The sequence below is a fragment of the Coptis chinensis genome, chromosome 3 (assembly GCF_015680905.1).
Source record: "Coptis chinensis isolate HL-2020 chromosome 3, ASM1568090v1, whole genome shotgun sequence".
Lineage (NCBI taxonomy): Eukaryota > Viridiplantae > Streptophyta > Magnoliopsida > Ranunculales > Ranunculaceae > Coptis > Coptis chinensis.
The window spans coordinates 984,051-1,004,057 of NC_141458.1; the positions used below are offsets into that span (position 1 = coordinate 984,051).

The following is a 20,007-nucleotide window of genomic DNA, read 5'->3' on the forward strand; positions in this document are numbered from 1 at the left end:
AAATTCTATAAATGTTAAGTTTGATGCTACTTTCAATAAGAGATTTCTATAAGGAGTTGTTGTTGCTATGACTTGGAATGAAGAATAAGCTTTACTTGCGGCAGTAAGGAGATTCACAGCAAAGTCAGTAGAAGACAGTGAATTTCTTGCAGCCGAAATAGCAGTGAAGCTGGCACAATACTTAAGAGGAGAAAAATTTTTTTTTGAGGGGGACAACATCAACGTTATCAATAGTTTGAGCTCCCAGGAGTCTAGTATTGCTTGGTATTTACAAAACATTACAAAAGCAATTGACCTGCTAATAAATTTAATTTTTCATATTTTAGATGGTTAAAAAAATATTTTAATGGTGAGGCTCATGATATTAGCTAAATGGGCTGATAGCTACCGTGACATAATTACTCTACCAAAATTTTGCTCTGATTTTCAGTGTAAAAGTACAACAAAATTAGAATCATATATAAAAACAGTTGATGTCCTCCCCACATCTAGATGTACATGTCGTCTTCACCATATGCTGCAAAAGGATCTCCAACAGCATCCTTGCTTCCTGTATTTGCAGACGCAAACTCAGTACCGAACCCTCTTGACTGCTGTAATGTCTGCGCAAACGCTTGATACTTTAGAATGTCTGTATCACTCACGCTCCTACGAGCACACTTCATGGACTCTTCAAAATGAGCAGCTGTAAGCTCTGACACTTCATCATCAATGTCTACTTCCATTTCCTCTCCCATCTCCTTTCTCCTTTTCTCCCTTTCTAAATCCTGTATTTACAATATCATTGTTATTAGCATCAATCTGTGGATCATTTATTTAGGAAAAGAATGTATAAAAGATTATGGAACAGTAGAACACTTGCATGAATGTACATAATATGAAACGCATGCTTGTGCAGATGTACGTGTTAGGACAAAAACTATAAGAATATAATTGATCAGTACACTTACTTTCTCGATGTTTTCTCGGATGGCATATTTGCATGCGCGTTGGCATACCTCTGTAATATCAGCACCACTAAAGCCTTGAGTACAATTGGCCAGGGCGCTGAAGTCCACGTCTTCTGCAACAGGTGATTTCCTGAGGCAGGACTTGAAGATCTGATGGCGCGACATCTCGTCAGGTAAAGGTATATAGATCAGTTGATCAAGACGGCCTGGCCTCAGCAAAGCAGGATCAATTATATCTGGCCTATTGGTAGCACCAATTATAAAAACGGTCTTCTTTGGATTCATTCCATCCATTTCAGTCAAAAGTTGGTTCAGAACCCTATCAGCAGCACCACCCGCATCTCCGACACTGCTGCCTCTCTGAGTAGCAATGGAATCGAGTTCATCAAAGAAAAGAACACAGGGTGCAGATTGCCGAGCCTTGTCAAAAATTTCCCGAACATTAGCCTCACTCTCACCAAACCACATAGTGAGTAGCTCAGGGCCCTTGATACTAATGAAGTTTGCTCGACATTCGGTGGCAATCATTTTTGCCAAAAGAGTTTTACCACACCCAGGAGGTCCATAGAAAAGAACTCCTCTTGAAGGAGACATGCCAAACTTCTCAAACTTCTCAGGATGCTCCACTGGATATTGCACAGTCTCTTTAAGCTCCCTCTTGACATTCTCAAGCCCCCTATATCCTCGCAGCTGACGTTAGGCACTTCAACAACCGTCTCACGCAGAGCAGAGGGATTGCTGGTTCCAAGGGCAGTTGTAAAATGCTCATTTGTAACAGCCATGGAATTAAGTATCTCAGCATCAATAGTTTCATCTTCCAGATCAAACATGTCCATTTTTTCTCTGATGCACTGTAAGGCGGCTTCGGTGGACAAAGCAGCCAGATCAGCACCAACATATCCATGGGTATCCTTTGCAACCCGCTCTAGGTCAACATCGTCTGATAGCTTCATGTTCTTTGTGTGGATGCGTAGAACCTCAATACGTCCAACTTCATCCGGAACACCAATTTCAATTTCCTTGTCAAACCTCCCAAATCTTCTCAAAGCTCCATCAATGCTGTTGGGCCTATTGGTAGCCCCAAGAACCATGACATTGGCACGAGATTTCAAGCCATCCATAAGTGTCAAGAGCTGTGAAACAATTCTGCGCTCAACCTCTCCATTTGTCTTTTCTCGCTTGGGAGCAATGGAGTCTAGCTCATCTATGAAAATAATAGAAGGAGCGTTCTTTTCAGCTTCCTCAAAAGCTTTCCTAAGATTGCTTTCACTCTCGCCGGCCATTTTAGACATGATTTCAGGTCCATTGATGCAAAAGAAGAAAGCGCCAGTTTCATTGGCGACTGCCTTGGCTAACAGTGTCTTCCCTGAACCTGGTGGTCCATACAATAGAACTCCCTTTGGAGGTTTCACACCAATCGTTTTAAAGAGCTGAGGATGCCTTAGTGGAAGCTCCAACATCTCCCGGATCTGAGCCAACTGCTTGCGCACGCCACCAACATCGTCATAACCCACTTCATCCCGCCTATCTTCATCTTCTCTTTTCACTGGCTCCCCCTCGTAGAAGATTTCAGTACTTGCCACAACCACACAATACTCAGCGGGGTCAGTCTCAATGACTTTAAATTCTACACTTCTCATTCCACCTCTGACGAGGAAGCAGTCACCTTCCCTTACTGGACGATGTGCTTCAAAGAAATAAGCTGTATATATAAACCCACAAAATTTAAGAACATTGTTAATGACATCAATCTGGCACATGTCAAAATTGGAAAACAATAAGAAAAAAATCCAATAGACTAATTGAAGTGTACAATGGCTTGAACTTACTTTTCAGATACGGATAAAAAAGATCCCCAGTTAAACCCTCAATGGTGTCATCAATAGGCAGTACATGCACTCGCTTCCCGACTGGGATATCAGGGCATAGGTGCACAGTTACAACATCACCTAGCCGAATCCTCAAATTCGACCGGACAACCCTATTCATTCTGATTCTAGGCTCCTCGCAAGTTTCATCAGGAAGAACAAGGCAAATGGTCTCTCTCCTCTTCTTTCCCTAAAGATAACAAATTAAACAAACAAAAAACCACTTAGTACTTCAATACCATTCAAAGAATAACATTGAGCAGTAACTGGTAGGTAGTATTTTAAAAAACCTAGTTCATACTTGATGTAAACATTGAGCCAAAAGCTATCAAAACCTTGATTTATCTGAAAACAAGTTTGTCTCCTCACAACTCACACAACAGCGAAAACTAGTGAACACATGAACAAAACTACAAAAGACTCAAATCCTGGCCTATAAGCAAACACAATCCTACATATAATAGCACTAAGGAGTCAACCACCAGCTTTTAAAACACAAGAACTCCAACTGTTTTTTCTCCAAACACGAATTTAACCTCAAAAGATAAAAAAACAGAGAAAGCTTCTAATCAAACCCATGTAAGAAAAAAAAAACAAAGAAAAAGAATGGAAAACAGAAAAAACAATTCCAACCTCATGAACCTAGCTAAGAAAATATAATTCTAAAAGAAATAATGGAATAAGAGCAACAAAAGTATACGTACTTTGATACGAACGGTATCACCACTGAAAAGGCTGAGCTTCTCCATGGTAGTGGGATTCACTGAAACCACTGAATTATCATCAGTCACGGGTTCATCAGCAACAAGTCTATTCACTGCCTTCTTCCTTTCCAATATTGCAGTACTATAATCCTTCTTGGAAGACATCTTGTTAAAACGTAAACTCACAGAGTTTTTGCTTTTTGTACTGGTAAACGGTGTGGAAAAAGTAGCCTAAGAACACCAAGAAAATGGTGGACACCAGCCTGGGGGCGAAGAAGAAGAACAAGAAGAGGCAGATGTAGATGATTACTGCATGCATGAAACTGTGAACGAGGTTTTGGACTACCGCATGGGTATCTATTTATATTTATATATGATTGTTATGCCGTTTTTGTCCAAATAGGAAACACACGATTAGAAACTACTTATATATTTCTATTCTGGTTAGAATTCGAGAAACACACGATTAGAAACTAGAAAAGTTCTAGGCCCGGCCTAATAACCTAGTACACACGTCAGATGCAGCCCTACACGCCTAGCCTGTAGGCTGTAGCCCAGTAGCCAAGATAAACAAAGATTACCAAATTTTAGGTTTGTTTTTCCGATCATTCTATATTTTGGTTTAAGTCGCATTAAACTTGAAGATCCATAGACATAAAAGTGTTTTTTGCTCAAACGAAGTCTTCTGTAGAAAATTATTGTGTTAGGAAAATCTAAATATTTTAGGTTTTTGTTTGGTTTGGTAATAACAGAAAATACTTTTTCATATAGCCGCTAACAGCCTAACACCCATAGAATAAAAAAGTCTAAAACATTTTTTACTGGAAAGAGGACGAATTAGAGCAGAGTGGATTATCTTGAGACAACTTTTGCAGTCATTGCTCATTGATCTTCTGTAGCTGTTGAAGTCATTTTAGATACAAAAGCAGCATCTTAATTTAACATTGGGTTAGTTAAAGATACCCCATTAATAGTTGCAATTAGAGATAACCCCCACCCCCAAATTGTAAGTTCCAATATCTTGTAGCGGTTGGATCTTACATCTGGGCGGGTATCACTAATATTTTTGAAAATGGGGTATCCCTAATTGAGAAATTATTACCAACCCATTATCCATTTAGTGAAGAATCTTACGATATTGCTAATAGTAAAACACTAGAAGAACAAAAACCAAATGAAGGAGCTAAAAAATGTTCATCACAGTAAACCGTTTGGAATTGTACAGAAATCTCTTAGGAACACTGGATAAAGGGCAAAAGTAAAAGTGATCCCGCCAACTTAAATTGTATTCACAGGCGATTCATCGTGGCTTAGTTAGCGCTCTCCTTTTATTCTCTTCCTTTACTCTGAACCAGCTCCACCTTATGTTACAAATCACAGGATCCCCTCCAGAAAACAGAAGAAAAAAAATTGCGGAAAGGACACTTGCGTCCACTTGTTTTTTGTAATACATTAGTTTACGATTTACCGGAGAGATGGCTCAGGCAGCAGACAACTAATAGTGAAACCTTTCTTCACTGTCAAAATTCAGGCCTTCAATGCCCTTCAGAGTAGACTCATAATTCTTTATGTTAGTAATATTCCTACCAGAAGATGAGCGCTTTGGCTCTGAGCCAAAGGGCAAACTTTTCTGCCCACTTGCAACCTTGCGAAATGCTCCAGGGCTCGCCTCCATTGTTCGAGGGCGAGATGAATCAGATTCACTTACCATTGCTTCACGACTGGTAGAGACAGCAGCACGCCTTGCTGATCCACTTGACCGAACCATAAGAGCAGAAGACCCACTGAACTGCATTGATATGGGATTAGTTTTGTTAGGTAACCACGACAAACAAAAAGGTGAGGAATCAGTGTCTAAGTAGAATCAAATTCATGCAACTAATCAACAAAATAAGGGCCAAATTTTCTCATAAAATTTAAAATGTAAGCTAGCAATCCTTATATAAGCACACTGACATAAGTGCAGTAATATGTTGTCAGACAAGGTAGGTACTACGGCAGTGGCGCCTTTGATGACCCTTAACGGCGGTGCCTCAGACAACAACATTCAACCATTTTCTTAAAAACTGGCTCCTTGGTGCCGCTTGGGTCCTGAAAAACTATTTGCGCCTTTGACAACATATGCAAAACAGTGAAGGAATGAGCTGCTGCCAAGGGCCATTGATAGAAATTTCTAGGTAACATAATTGATGACCACAAGAAAAGGGGGTTGGTTTGGAAACAGCTGGCAAGGTCCCAAACCTCAACCGCGCACTCTAGTGGCAACCCTGGCTCCACCTTGCTTGATGACAAGACATACACCGCTGACTGATACGGCTGCCAGGCACTGCTGACTGATAGGGTGTCGGATCGGCGAAAGCAGTTGAAGATCGACACGGGGCCGGATAGGAATAATTAATTAATTTTTTAATAATTATAAATTTATTAAATTAGATGGCAAGTAAATTAAATACAATATGACTTGGTGTTCTGTGGTCTACAGACCTCTAAATTCACACTTACTCAAAAAGAATTGTCCAGCTAGTTATCAGTTCACGCCAATTACAATAATGACTTTTGGTTTTCACAAGTGTCAAGATAATATAAGGATACACATCCAAGGCTACTATGTAGATTTTAAAAGGTTAACGTTCAAATGTTCATACTAGCATCTGAATATGGGCTTATATAATAGGCCTGAAGGGCAATGTTTCCAATATATACATTAAACATACAAGTAGATTAAGACACACCTTTCCCTATATATATATATCTCTTTCCAATAGTAATTCCCTAATTGGTAACTTTATCAATTGTGATTTGTGAGTAGGCACTTGGAAGTCAATCCCAGGTAGTGGGTTAAAAATTGGGGACCACCTTAGCTAAGCAACTAAGCAGGTCTCAAAACAAAATCAATTTACACTTTTTAATATGCTGCTTATAAACTGTTATTAATACCTCATACAATGTTTATAGCAATTAGCAAGTAAAAGAAAAAAAATGTTTTTTTATCAGTTACAGATGTGGGCATGCGTTTAGAGCTTATATTACAATTCAGAAGATAGCTCAGAAAACAAGCGGCTTCAGTACAAAGTAGAACACCATATTTTCCAGAGAATACATTTACTTTTAACCATTGTTGATAATTTCAGGTGGAATATAACAGTTATACCAAAAACAAGTGTATGACAGAGTTGTTACGATATATGTGTAACCAGTATAGCAAACCACAGAATGGAATAAACAAGTATGAAACTTGAAATTGCACAACTATGACTACATACCATAGCATCTTTAGATGAATCATTTGCAACTGGACTCTTCTGCTTAGATAAGCTTCCAGCATTTATACCCGGAGTAGGAACTCTCCTACGAGAAGGGTCCACTGAAGACCAACCCGGTAGTCTTCCTTCTTCACCACCTGGATCAGAGTGAGCAAGCATCATAAGAATTTGCAAATATTAGTAATATTCAAAGATTCAAAGACCACGGCCATGGGAAAAGAGACAAAGGAAGTTAAAATTTAAAGCATTTTTTCTGAATTCTCCAAAGCTTTCAATATATTTCATCAAGGGGGGTGGTTATATGAACTCCATCTTATAGTGACTCCAAAGTTACTCCACCCATAAAAGTGGACTTACAAGATGAAGTGAATGCTGAATTTTGGTGGAGGTATATATCTTATAATGAAGATCACTCCTGCAAAAATTTAGCTCAATTGAATTTGTTTAACCTTGTCAAAAGTTATATCGAAATTAGAATAATCTAGACCATGGATAATTCCATAATATTCCAAATGATTTTTGACAAGGTTGTACATCTTCAAATGAGTTCATTTTTTGTGAGGATGATCTCTATTGTGTAGATCTCCAACAAAAATCAGCTTCTAATTCATTATTTTTAGCGGTGGAGTTCGTTTTAGTGGAGTTCATATAACCATCCCCTTCATCAAGAATTATAACTTTTAAGTGTCTTTCTTCTGTTCTTTTCCCTGAATATCGAGGTGTACATGTCCTAAACATTGGAGCATTGAAAAAAAATATGGATGCAAAATAAGGAATTCAAAAGAAAACAGGAGCTGGCTATAAGAAAGATAATTTACAAGCATGGAAGATGAAGGCATGAAAAGAAAATACCATCGCAAGAAATTAAGTCAGAACTCAGAAGAAGAAAACACACGTGCCAAGGAAACTCACATACCATTATGCCAAGGTACTTAACTAAACAAAAAAGTTCAACTAATATGTCATAATCTATATAAAAGGAAGCAGTATTGGTAACACGTTACCTGTTTGTCTATCAGCATTGGCAACGGCAGGGGCGATGCCAGTGCTTGCTCCAGCAGAAGGGCCCTAAATATAGATCCGACAATTAAAGGCCACCATTCATAAGCTAAACAATGAAACATGTAAGCAGCAATAGCACTTACAAGAGCACGAGCAGGAGTAGCAATCTGTGATTGCTGATACTTCAGAATGGTCCAATCAAACACATAATCAAACTGAAAACCTGTAATAAATATAGCAACAGTATTAAAGCGAGAATACTCACAATGTGATGTCTAGAAATATTAATCTGGAATAACTAATAACTAAATTGTAAGGAAATGTCAAACCTTCACGAATAAAAAGGTCACGAAATATTCTTTTCAGATAAGCATAGTCTGGCTTATCGTCAAACCTTAGCGAACGACAGTAATGGAAGTACGATGCGAACTCTGTAGGATAACCCCGACATAAAGACTGAAAAGGCATAAGCAATCTTTCAGGCATATTTCGTCCTATATAAGCAAAGTAGAGACCTACTAGGTAGAGAACCATTTCCATTTTAATATACCTCAATAGAGGTGGAAACCTTCTTTTCACTAATTTTCTCATACTTCTGTTTCTTAGTTCCTGCTTTAAGTCCCTGCCAGGGAAGACTGCAGTGAAGAGGGGGGAAACAAAAGTTATATAAATTAATGACCTTTCATTATAAAATAAATTCACTATAGTTAGGAGAAAATAAGAGGAATGCTCCACACCTTCCTCTTAAGAAGTACATAAGAACGTATCCAAGTGATTCTAAATCATCTCTTCGACTTTGCTCTACATAAAAATATAACAAACAAAGTTCAGAAAAAGAAAAGGAAGAGTAACCTGTAGAGACTCAGATGGTTAAAATAGTGGAGCTAATATACGATGCTTTGAGGACTACATGCTGCTAAAGAGACCTAGTAAATGTAAATATAAATCTTAATTGACAACTTTAAATTGATAATATCCAAAGGTTGCTACTTACCAATGCCAAGGTGGGTATTCATGCTAGCATATCGTGCAGTTCCAGTCAAATTCTTATTTTCCCTGCAACATATGTAACCACGTGAAGGTCAGACATCAGTGCACTTGTGCTGATGCTTCTGTTGAGATCTCTAATCAACCCAGTAACAAAGTGAAGACCGACACCCCCCCAACCAAAACCATGAAAGCGGTTCAGAGCTTCAGGTTCAAATTGATGGCCGATATGTTTTAATATTCTACTGAGCTGAAAATTGGTTTATATTTTTCATACAGTGGCATTTGAGAGAAAATCAGCATCTATCGCAATATTATGTTCTGTGCCTACCCCAACAACTCAAGAGAAAGATACAGCAAAATGCTTAAACCAAGCAAACAGATAACAGAACACATCTGATCTAGCAGTGTTAATCCCACTCCTATTACCCTAATACAGTTCACCAGAGAGCATTATCTTGTGATACATGAAATTCCTCATACCACAAATTTTCCCTGTTCCAGTGTTCCTTCTACATTTGGCTAGTATCATCTATCTTGTGGTACTAGTCTCTGTGTTCTCAACTTTTCAATCTTTCAACTACACTCCTTATGCTAGATGCCAAGATATGACAAAAGTGGACAACCTAAATCCTAACATATCACTTGCTTCATATTTTCCACCTTTTCCTTGTGGGCTTCTTGTTCTTCCTTGAATGCTATTAATTAGTTTCAAACTTCTAATAAACCCAAGAATGAGAAACAAAATTTGTACAAATGAATTCAAAGAAAACGAAGTAGAAACAACCACGAAAATAAATGCAAACTCCTCAGCAAATTATGAACACTGTAAAAGGTTACAGGAAACACAAGTCTTGAAAGAATTAGCAGCAACCAAGTTTGAAATTCATAATTTCTTAACCTACTAACCTATATGGAATATGTTGGTGGGTCGAGGTATCTCTGTACTTCTTCGCCAAGCCGAAATCAATGATATACACCTAAATTCCAGAGAAAAAGCACATTACATCACATACAAGGAATCACTTGGAAGAAAAAAGAAAAATTATCAATGAAGAGGTAAAACATACCTGATTCGCTCGCCTCCCTAAGCCCATGAGGAAATTGTCTGGTTTGATATCTCGATGTAGAAAAGATTTAGTATGAACAAACTCAACTCGGTTAATCTGATGAAAGAATTGGGAACATACGTACATGAGAAATCTCGTATACCATTAATATAAAATAACAGAGACCAAACGAGATATTGCACCTACCATTTGATCTGCCAGCATAAGAACAGTCTTTAAAGAAAGTTTTCTACTGCAGAAGTTAAATAAATCTTCAAGACTAGGTCCAAGCAAATCCATCACAAGAACATTGTAATCTCCTTCAACGCCAAACCACCTCACATTCGGAATCCCAGCTGTCAAAGTTAAAGATAATGAGATGATATTGAACAAAGAAAACGTAGTGAGTCACATAACGGACAAACAAAGGAGTGAAGAATTATAATTACTTCCTCCCTGAAGTATTCGGTACAACTTTGATTCATATAGCAATTGGGGATGCTTTGTCTTGACATTTTCCTGAATAAGGAAGCTAGTGTTAGTTTTCTACACCAATGTCATGGTAAAATACTACAAGCACAAAATGACAAAACAAAAAAGACCAAAAAAAGAAGAAGAGGAGGAAGTGACATCACAGAATCACATTATAAGAAAATATATCACAGATTCACATTATCGAATATGCATATACATATATATCACAACCGTAAAGTTACCGTCAAGGCATGCAAGGCCAGATAAAAATAACATAAACAATAAACCACACCAAAAGACAGTAAATGGAGATCGATATCTATGACCATCAAGACTACCAACAAGGCAGCCCAAAAAAAAACATGATGATTAAGAGAGATTTAGTCACTGTGATGGGCAATAAGCTGCACAACAAATGATGCGACAAAATCACAAACTACAAACTTCCAAAATGAACTGATTTGTTGGAGATGACAGGGCATTTTCCTTGTATAGATTTCGTAAGGTCCGACAACAAGAAATTTTTTCTCATAGTCAGAAGCCAACTACCAAACTTTCACTAGCCTAGAAAATTGGACTCTGTACACATTCATCACCATAAAGAATAAAAAAGTTGAGATGCATACATATATATACCCCTAAAGAAATGGTGCAGAACAGACAAAGATGAACGAGCACCGCATGTATATGATGCCAACGAGGAAGCAAAAACAGAGAGGAAATGAGAAGAGACCGCACAGAAATTGAGCCCAATAAATCATGACAGTGATAACTGATACTAGGAAGCATGGAGAGTTTAATCGAATCCCAACCTAGATGATATTCCAAACAACCAAATTCTCTCGTTTAGATACAGTGCTATACCACAACAAATAACTCCTACACATAGTGATTAATAACTATTAACTAAAACAATTTTCCCTTGTGAAAGACTTGGGACATACTATAACATTGCCAGAACCCAAAATGTTTCCTCTTATTTTTATCAATGATTACTTCTGCAATAAATATCCACAAAACTTGATAGTACAGACATTTAATAAAAACCCAAAACAGATATTCAACTACAACAACATCAACCAAGTTTATTTATTTTCCTAATTTTAACACAAACACATAAATGAATGCTTACAAGTTTAATTGCAACTTCTTCATTTGTCTGAATATTAGTACCTGGAAAAACCAAATAACACCAAAATTAACAAACATCCAAATCACCAAAACATCAAAATCAACAAAGCTGGATAATAACAAACCCAAATAAATTTCTCCAAATGATCCACTACCGATCTTCCGACCGAGTCTAAACTTGTTACCCACTCTTGGTTCCATCAAAATTAACCTAAAAATAAACCTCAAGACTCAATTTTTACACAAAAATTGAAACTTTATTACCAATTTGACCTAATTGAGTATTTAAAACATGAAATTAAAACTCATGGGTTTGAAAAAAAGTCAAATTGATTGTATAGAAATGAAGATAGGTAGTGAAATTGATTGTGAAAGTTAATCATATTGGGTAATTTTGATGAAAATGAGATCTAGGGTTTGGTTTTGGGGAAAAAAATAAAAGTTAATGGGGTTGGAATAACAGGACAGAGAAAAAAAAAAAGAGAGAGAAAGAAATTTATTGGGTTTCTTTTTTTTTCTAGGATATTATTTTCTTTAGGAAAATTTCTTTCCTAATTTACTTTGTAAAGTTTTAAAGTATTTTTACATAGAAAATGACAAATTTGTTTTTCTATTGGCTATGCAAAATATACTTTATCCATGCGTATCAAACTCTTTTATTCCTTATCCAAAAAACTCATGTTCTTTGTAATTAACGTTTTTTTTGGGTCGTATTAGCAATGTCTTTGATTAAGTCAATTGTGTCTATCTTTTTTTTTATGATTAATAATTTTTTTTTTTATATTTAATTGATAAGTCTGTTTTAAATGAAATTAGTAACGAGTTCTCAGACTTTTGATATCATCACCCAAATATTTTACTAACTTTGTTAGTTTGTACCTGTTTAAAAAGAATGGAGACGCGAGGACTTGATTAGGATACTCGTAATCTCCCAACAACAATTACTTTTTACAAGGCATATTAAAAGTGAAAATGAATTATTGATGGGTGTAAAAACTCATAATATGTTTTGTTGGTGGATAAGGGATTGAGATTTGAGGACCACTCTAAAGTATAAAAGTCAAATGCTGGAGGACGAGGTGCAAGACTATGTTATATAAAGTCACACATTTTCCTGAAGCCTACTCGTTATAGATAGAATTTTGCAGCGTGGTTGCATGGTGCAACTTTTAAATAGAGTCCATATGAATATTTTTTGAAGAGACAGTGACAGAGAAAACACGTGGGATTCCTTCTTTTAATATGTCTTCTGAGTTCTTACTTCTTTTCATGTTGAAGTCACCATCAATACATTCACAGAACATTTACATCTTGAATACCCACACAGTTTCTCTACTTTCTTTTGTTTACTGTTTAAAGTGCAAAAGAAACAGACAGTTTAAAAGGCAAAGGATCTTTATAACTGTTTTCTAAACCAAAATGGAAAACAACTGTGAAACAAGCAGTACTAAGTTCAAGAGAATATGTGTTTTCTGTGGGAGCAAATCTGGTAATAGACAAGTGTTCAGTGATGCTGCTCTTGAGTTGGGAAATGAACTAGTATTATTTCTACCCACTCCTTTTTATATTCTATTTATAATTGGGAATTAATCTCTTAATATGTTTATAATTGTGTTTACAAACAGTAAAACAGAATGTCATATTGTATCACTAAGTGTCTCTGTGTATGATAAGTGCCACATCCTTGCTATTTTAGCACAAAAGACTAGTAGGGGTTGAATTTTTCTTGTGTTACAGTATGATCCGTCTATAGTGGGTTGAATTATCTTGCAAGTGTTAGGATGTTGGATCCAACTCCTAACTAACTTGTAGCCAATGGCATTGTAATTTAATAGAAACTTGTAATGGAAACACAAAAGATGTACATACACCTACCATAGGAAGATTGTGCACATGTGGCAGAGAGCAATTGCTGTGGCAATGCCACTAACTTTTGATCTACAACTTGGTTAACAGGTGGAAAGAACAATCAATTTGGTTTATGGAGGTGGAAGTGTTGGCTTGATGGGTTTGATTTCCCAAACTGTTTATGATGGAGGTTGCCATGTTCTAGGGTGAGTAAAACTTTCTATTCACGGGGTAACATCTGTACCTTTAGAGTCTCACTTTATTTACTTATTTCATATTTTTGTTCTGTTTTATTTTTGTTGATGCAGGGTTATTCCAAAAGCTCTGGTGCCTATTGAGGTATGTAATGTTGACATCCCGTGAGATTATTATTTTTTAAGTCACCAACTGGTTATTGACTTAAATAATTAATGTTTGCAGATATCTGGATCGACTGTCGGTGAAGTAAAAATAGTTGCAGATATGCATGAGCGTAAAGCGGAAATGGCTAAACAGTCTGATGCTTTCATCGCTCTTCCAGGTATGTTTATATGCGACCTTTTAATTGTTTTACCATGTATGTTTAAATTTATCAGAAAACTAGAAGTCTCAGTGAATATATTCTCAAGGCACTCTAAATTTATATGCGACCTTTTAATTGTTTTAGGAGGATATGGAACCATGGAAGAGACGTTGGAGATGATAACATGGTCACAATTAGGAATTCATGATAAACCAGTAAGCCATTAATGTTTAGGTTAGTAAGGATTGGAAGAAATTTTTAAAGATGTTCAGAGCTATTCTTGATTTTGCACAGGTTGGTTTGCTAAACATTGATGGTTATTACAATCCTTTGCTTGCATTGTTTGATAATGGTGTCAAAGAAGGTTTCCTCAGACCAGCTGCTCGGAGTATAGTTGTCTCCGCTCCAACTGCAAAAGAACTGTTGGTAAAGATGGAGGTACGAATGAATCCAATAAAATGCTTTTTCATTATAGACTAGATCGACAATGTATCTCAAAGTGTCATTCTTATATTTTGCAGAAGTATACGACCTTTGATGAATACGTTGCTCCACATAAAAACTGGCAGATGGAGCAATTGGGAGGCTAGCCAAGGCCCAAGGCCACTGTTTATACTGCAGCAAAAACAATTCTGGTAACAAGATGTTCTATCGGACTTGATTAAGTTCCATTTTGTGCATATCGACTGAAATGTGAATGATAATCCATGAAACTGGGGTTGCAACTTGCAACACTCCATGTCTTGTTATGCTAGTTGAGTTCTAATGAAATCATGTCTGGTACTCTAGGAACTAAATTGATATGTGCATGAAAGACTGTGACACCCTCCTTTTTCTCATAAATACATTATTGGATGCTGTTCTGTGAAACTATATTATAGGATTTTAGGCATACCCGCTAGTAAAATGCCAAGAGTTCCATAGCAAGCATGCCTCAGACAGAAAGGTATAACACTGCAGAGTGCAGTGTTTGGATCTGTTCACAACAAAGAAAAACCGATGCACCACAAAGTTCCATCAAACAGTTTATTTTTGTCCTTGTAGTTTACATGTTGTCTGATGATGACGACCTCCAAATTGAAATCCGAAACAATAAAAGGAAGCTGATATCTTTTGAACATCACCATGCATGTTATTCTCCTTCTTTTTTTCTCATTTGCAGTGTTATAAACTGCTACATGTGTAAATCACTTCATTATAGACGCATCCCTTGTTCACGCTTGGCGTCCATATCTTTTACATCATTCTTCAATAATAAAAATCACTTTGATATGATACTTGTTATGAAGAGAACCACCTTCTTAAACCCCAAGCTACTCTTCAATTGTGAAGATGCCTCAATTATGGAAAAAAAATACAGAAATCTTAATAAAGAACACACATATGTAGTGCATAATTAAACAAGTCGAGCAGACCTTACGTTATGCTCTCCTACATGTCAATTGCACATTCAACCAGTTCTATAGGGGGACCGGGTATCGGTCAAGGCAATCCAGCCAAGGGTTCCTGTTAGTTCTCCTGCTTCGACGCATCGATCGCCACACAACACTGTTGCACTTGAAACCAGACCCAAACGCCAGTTGCCATACACGGTCACCTCGCTTAACCCTCTCCTTTCCCTCTAGATATGCCAATTCATACCAGATACTACTACTGGAAGTGTTGCCAAAGCGGTGCAATGTCATTCGAGAGGCTTCTACATTCTTGTCACTGAGCTCTAAGTTCCTTTGTAGTTCGTCTAGCACGGTCTTGCTGGCAGCATGTACACAGAAATGCTCGAATGCAAGTTTGTAATCAGGAATGTACGGTTTTGATGCATCTTTTCCACCAAATACTTGTCTTCGTACAAGTGTAGCGAAGAAAAGGAGTTGCTCAGAGAACGGAAGAACAAGTGGTCCAAGAGTAGTGATATTTGCCTTTAGAGCATTTCCTCCTACTTCCACTAGGTCTTTGCTGATTGATAGTCCCTTATATTTTTGCTCATCTTCCTCTTGATAAACACACCTGAGGCACGACAATTGTTCACAGTTTTAACAAATTAGTTAGTTGTTACAACGGACATGAGGGTAACACTTCTAATTACCGAGACAAATATGAGGCACTGTCATACAGTCTTTTTATGTGTTGTTTATATAAAAACAACGTTTGGAATAGGGTGTAGATATACTTTATAACGAACTTCCATTTTATGTATCCCTCCTAAAGATTCATATTTTGTGTCAGTTAATTGTGGGTCTCAAAAATGGTATATGGATCTACGGAATCTAGGGGCTAACACAAAAACGATTAAAGAATGTATTGAATACCTGAAGCTCCGGTCATCAGCACCTTTATGAGTTCGGACAAGGTGCTCAAGACGATACTTAGCCCGTCGGAAATCTGGTCTTCGGTTTGAGAGGAGTACAGCAGAGCATCCCATGCGGAAGTAACAATTTGGTATAAGCATTGAACGGTTGCGGCCAGGGTACCAGTTAAAAGAAACCATCTCTGTGCTCACCACGACAGCATAGTTATTTGGATTAGCTTGGAGCATGTCCCGAGCCAAATCAATAGAAATGATACCCGCACTACATCCCATGCCCCCAAGATTGAAGCTAAGGATGTTCCCTCTCATCTTGTAGTGATTTACTATCATGGCTGACAGTGATGGAGTAGGGTTGAAGAGGCTACAGTTAACAACAAGAACTCCAACATCCTTTGGACGAATTCTACATTTTTCAAACAGTTCATCAAGGGCGCCAAAGATGACTGTTGAAGCTTCTGCGCGGCCTTCTTTCATGGTTGAACAATTCTCCGGTGACCATATTGCCTGGGGTATGTATGCCTCATCACCAATGCCAGATGCTTCTAGAATTCGGTTTTGAAATTCAAGGCTTGCTTCATCAAATTTACCAGATTTTCGAGCTAACTCAATAAAATCCTCCTTGGATACCTGTTCCATAATTCAAATGTTAATGCAGTAGACCCACAAAACACTCTAAATAAAAAAATCACGTATGATGGGTGTCAGTCCTCATGACTACTATTGCATTGTAAAGCAGCATAATTAACTTCACTTTTTAAATTAAAGGTTGTGATCATGGTATAAATTGTATATTGATTCTATTGGACACTAGATTTTAAGGAGTTAAGATATGATCAAATCTTGGTATAGGTCTTACACCAAAGTCATGCTGTAGACCTGTAGTTCGGTAGTGAAAAGTGAAAACTTTGATAGTGAATGTGGCAGTTGGCTCATTTGGTTGTACCTCAAATAATGACACAAACAGAACATCCAATTGACATGTTCTGATGTTCATCAGCAAGCTTTAATTTTACTTTCTATGAAGCATACAGCTTGAGGAGGGTATCTTTCGTCAAAACTCACGCAATTTTATAACGAAAAAAAACATAGTAAATCCTTGGCAGAACTAGGTCCTGTGTATGCATGTCATCCTCTGCACCTTACTCTGCTCATTGTCTATTACGGACTCTTGTCTCTTTATCTTGGAGGTCATGTATGCTCGCTATCATCTTTCCAATTTGATGACAATGCGCATATTAGTATCTTCCATGTATTGTTAATTACTAGGGTATGCCCGTGCTTACGGCCCGCCAGACCTTGGCGCGCCAGCGGCGCTATCCTGACGAGCCAGTCAATTGTGCAGTACCATGTCAACAGTTTATAGGCTAGCCCAATAGTTTATAAGTTCAACCACAACTGTTGACTTTTGGCTGATTTATGAATAGATCCTATGGTATTGTTTGCACTTAACAAAATTGCACAAACCGTCCAAACACTTGGATATGCCAAATCATATTTTGGTGAGAATGATTATCTATCATTGGATTAAACCTTTTGGGTCCCACACTTCCCTATTTTGTTAGATAACTAGGGTATGCCCGTGCCTACGACCCGTGAGACCTCAACGCGCCTGCCGTGCACTATCCCGACAACTCGTTGTGCCTTCGGCACAAGGCGTACGCGTGCCGAAACGCGTGTTTTCGGCATGAAACAACATGTCGCGCCTTCGGCGCAAGGTGTATGTGCGTCTTCGGCGCGAAACAACTCGTCGCGGCGCAAGGCCAGCCCAATTGCCTATTATCCATAAGCCCAATAACATCAATTGGGTTGACCAAATAATGCGATATCATGTCAAATTTGGAGACCCAACAGTTTATAAGCCCAGCTTTTTGGCTGATTTTTGGATGCCTACCCCCACTATTACAATTTTTTTTTAATTGAGCCCATGCTCATGGTTCCAAGCCCATAAAAGATTCAACCCATAAAATTTTTGTCCAATGTTGACTTTTTTGTGTGGGGGTGGGTGAGGTGAGAAAAACTGTTTAACTCACCCCATAAAAGTTTTTTAATTCATCCTCCATGAGTTTTGAGTGGCTATGACAGTGTTTAAAAAACCGGACCGGACCGGTGGTTGAACTGGGGTTCGATCAGAACCGGTAAATTTTCGGTTCGGTTCAGTTAAAACTTGAGTTTATGGTTGGACTCTCGGTCTAAGCTTAAACCGTAGTTAAACTGGCAAACCGGTTGAACCGGTTCAACTCTAAACCGGATCACCCTTATATAATTTTTTTTTTTTTTTTTTGAAAAATTGATAATGTGGGGAGTTAAGCCTAACACCTAAACAAGATAATCCAAACTCCTAACCAACATACTACTATGTATTTCTTGTATAAAAAATTTATTTTGATATATAATACTAATTAATATTGAATTAAAACATGTATTTATTCATTTTATTATTATAATTATTAAAAAAATTGCTAAATAAACATCAATCGGTCCGACCGAGTCGAACCATGGTTGAACCTGGTTGAACCATTTTAATAAAAAATTGGTTCGATCACCGGTTCGGTTTTCAAAACATTGGGCCATGGTTAGGGAGTGTCGACCACGTCTCACCTTATGACATGGAATCTGTCCTCCCACTCCTACCTGTTTTGTTATATAGAAGAAAGATAGATTGCTTATCTAACTTCTTACATATCCAATGACAGTATGACACTTAGTGGTACGTGTTTGTATTGTTACTGGTTACAGTCAATTGCATTATAACTACGTCAACTTCAACTACTTCAGCTGGAAGTGATGAGTTTATTAAATTGCTACGGTTTCCCAAAATTCACATGAAGTTAGTCTGCTATTAATTAATTAAACTTTCAGTATGTTTCTACTTAAGTTGCCACTTCTGATCTACGACTAACAACAAATCAGACATATCGGATGTACGTGGGTTAAAGGTTGATTTCATGCATCATATGTTTTATGAATTTTAAACAGATGGTTTATGAAAGTAGTGATGCATTCATATCCATTGACACAATATACTGATATCCATATTTCAGTGTAGGCTTAGAAGGCTATGAAATCAATATAAGAAATAAGACTATATGAGTACTATTTGATGCATTTATATGACACTATATGAGTACTGTTTGATGAAATCAATCAAGATGTATTTATTTTTTGTTTTTTTGATTGGTAAGGGGCTTTTAAAGATCAAAATCAATAACTCTTTGATGCTAACAGGTTCGAGCCCCAGATATTTAGTATCATCACCTAAAAGTTTTACCGACTTTGCTATACACCATTCATGCCCTTTATGAGTAAATGATTGCATTACCTTGAGCTCATCATCAGGTCGATAACACGCGAAATCGATGAGATATATAGGCCTAGGCCTTGACATGAAGTAAACCGACAGCGTAAACACTAACACGCCAAAGAAAGCAAGCAGTGTAGCAAGGTCGTAACGCGCTGTATCTTCCCATATCTTGTTCCATAGCCCCTCCCTACTAATACTTCCTACTTCAGCACTAAACACCAACACCAACACTGGTATAGTTGCAAGATATATCGCATGGTTGATAAGATAATGGTATCCTAGTTTCACATACTTAAGGTTCACTGATTGAACAAAATCAGGTAAGCGGCGACGTACCCTTACTGAGAAAGTTAGTGAACCTGCATCAGGACCTGATGATTCAATACCACGGTTAACAATCTCAGTAGAAAGAAGAGCTTGTTCTCCAGCCATTGTGGATGTGAGAAAGAGGCCAAAAAAGGATGTGAAATGTGATTGACTGAAGAAGATAATGAAGGCATCTGGGACTCTGGGTTATATGGTGATGGACAAGAAGGGTAGTTAATGTGAGCACCCAAGTTAGTTGTGTGCAGTTGAAACCGTCATGAATTCTCCATTCAATGTAAGTAGTTCGAAATTCATAT

General features: G+C 37.5%; 4 protein-coding genes across 4 annotated transcripts; 1 reads left to right on the plus strand and 3 right to left on the minus strand.

The window, feature by feature from the left end:
• Window positions 1-405: 405 nt before the first annotated feature.
• LOC147507067 (cell division cycle protein 48 homolog) lies at window positions 406-3,819 on the minus strand. The gene is given in 5 exon segments (XM_086599784.1): window positions 406-767; window positions 951-1,621; window positions 1,624-2,652; window positions 2,780-3,008; window positions 3,523-3,819. Coding segments are annotated over 5 exon segments (2,373 nt in total). The 5' UTR covers window positions 3,688-3,819; the 3' UTR covers window positions 406-488.
• Window positions 3,820-4,697: 878 nt separating this feature from the next.
• On the minus strand, window positions 4,698-12,170 carry LOC147507068 (casein kinase 1-like protein 2). Its single transcript, XM_086599782.1, has 14 exons — window positions 11,554-12,170; window positions 11,430-11,470; window positions 10,273-10,342; window positions 10,031-10,179; window positions 9,845-9,940; window positions 9,684-9,754; window positions 8,782-8,843; window positions 8,525-8,588; window positions 8,338-8,422; window positions 8,117-8,243; window positions 7,931-8,010; window positions 7,790-7,853; window positions 6,786-6,922; window positions 4,698-5,311 (listed from the first exon to the last, which is right to left on the minus strand). Exons 1-14 carry the CDS (start codon window positions 11,627-11,629, stop codon window positions 5,018-5,020), a joined length of 1,416 nt encoding a protein of 471 aa, XP_086455908.1. The 5' UTR covers window positions 11,630-12,170; the 3' UTR covers window positions 4,698-5,017.
• A 388-nt stretch (window positions 12,171-12,558) lies between these two features.
• LOC147507069 (cytokinin riboside 5'-monophosphate phosphoribohydrolase LOG8-like) lies at window positions 12,559-14,575 on the plus strand. Its single transcript, XM_086599783.1, has 7 exons — window positions 12,559-12,967; window positions 13,385-13,482; window positions 13,585-13,615; window positions 13,697-13,796; window positions 13,923-13,993; window positions 14,073-14,216; window positions 14,300-14,575. The coding sequence occupies exons 1-7, from the start codon at window positions 12,848-12,850 to the stop codon at window positions 14,366-14,368; spliced, it is 633 nt and encodes a 210-aa protein (XP_086455909.1). The 5' UTR covers window positions 12,559-12,847; the 3' UTR covers window positions 14,369-14,575.
• A 203-nt stretch (window positions 14,576-14,778) lies between these two features.
• Window positions 14,779-19,882, minus strand: KCS10 (3-ketoacyl-CoA synthase 10). The gene is made up of 3 exons (XM_086599781.1): window positions 19,403-19,882; window positions 16,085-16,710; window positions 14,779-15,782 (listed from the first exon to the last, which is right to left on the minus strand). The coding sequence occupies exons 1-3, from the start codon at window positions 19,814-19,816 to the stop codon at window positions 15,239-15,241; spliced, it is 1,584 nt and encodes a 527-aa protein (XP_086455907.1). The 5' UTR covers window positions 19,817-19,882; the 3' UTR covers window positions 14,779-15,238.
• Between the last annotated feature and the right edge of the window lie 125 nt (window positions 19,883-20,007).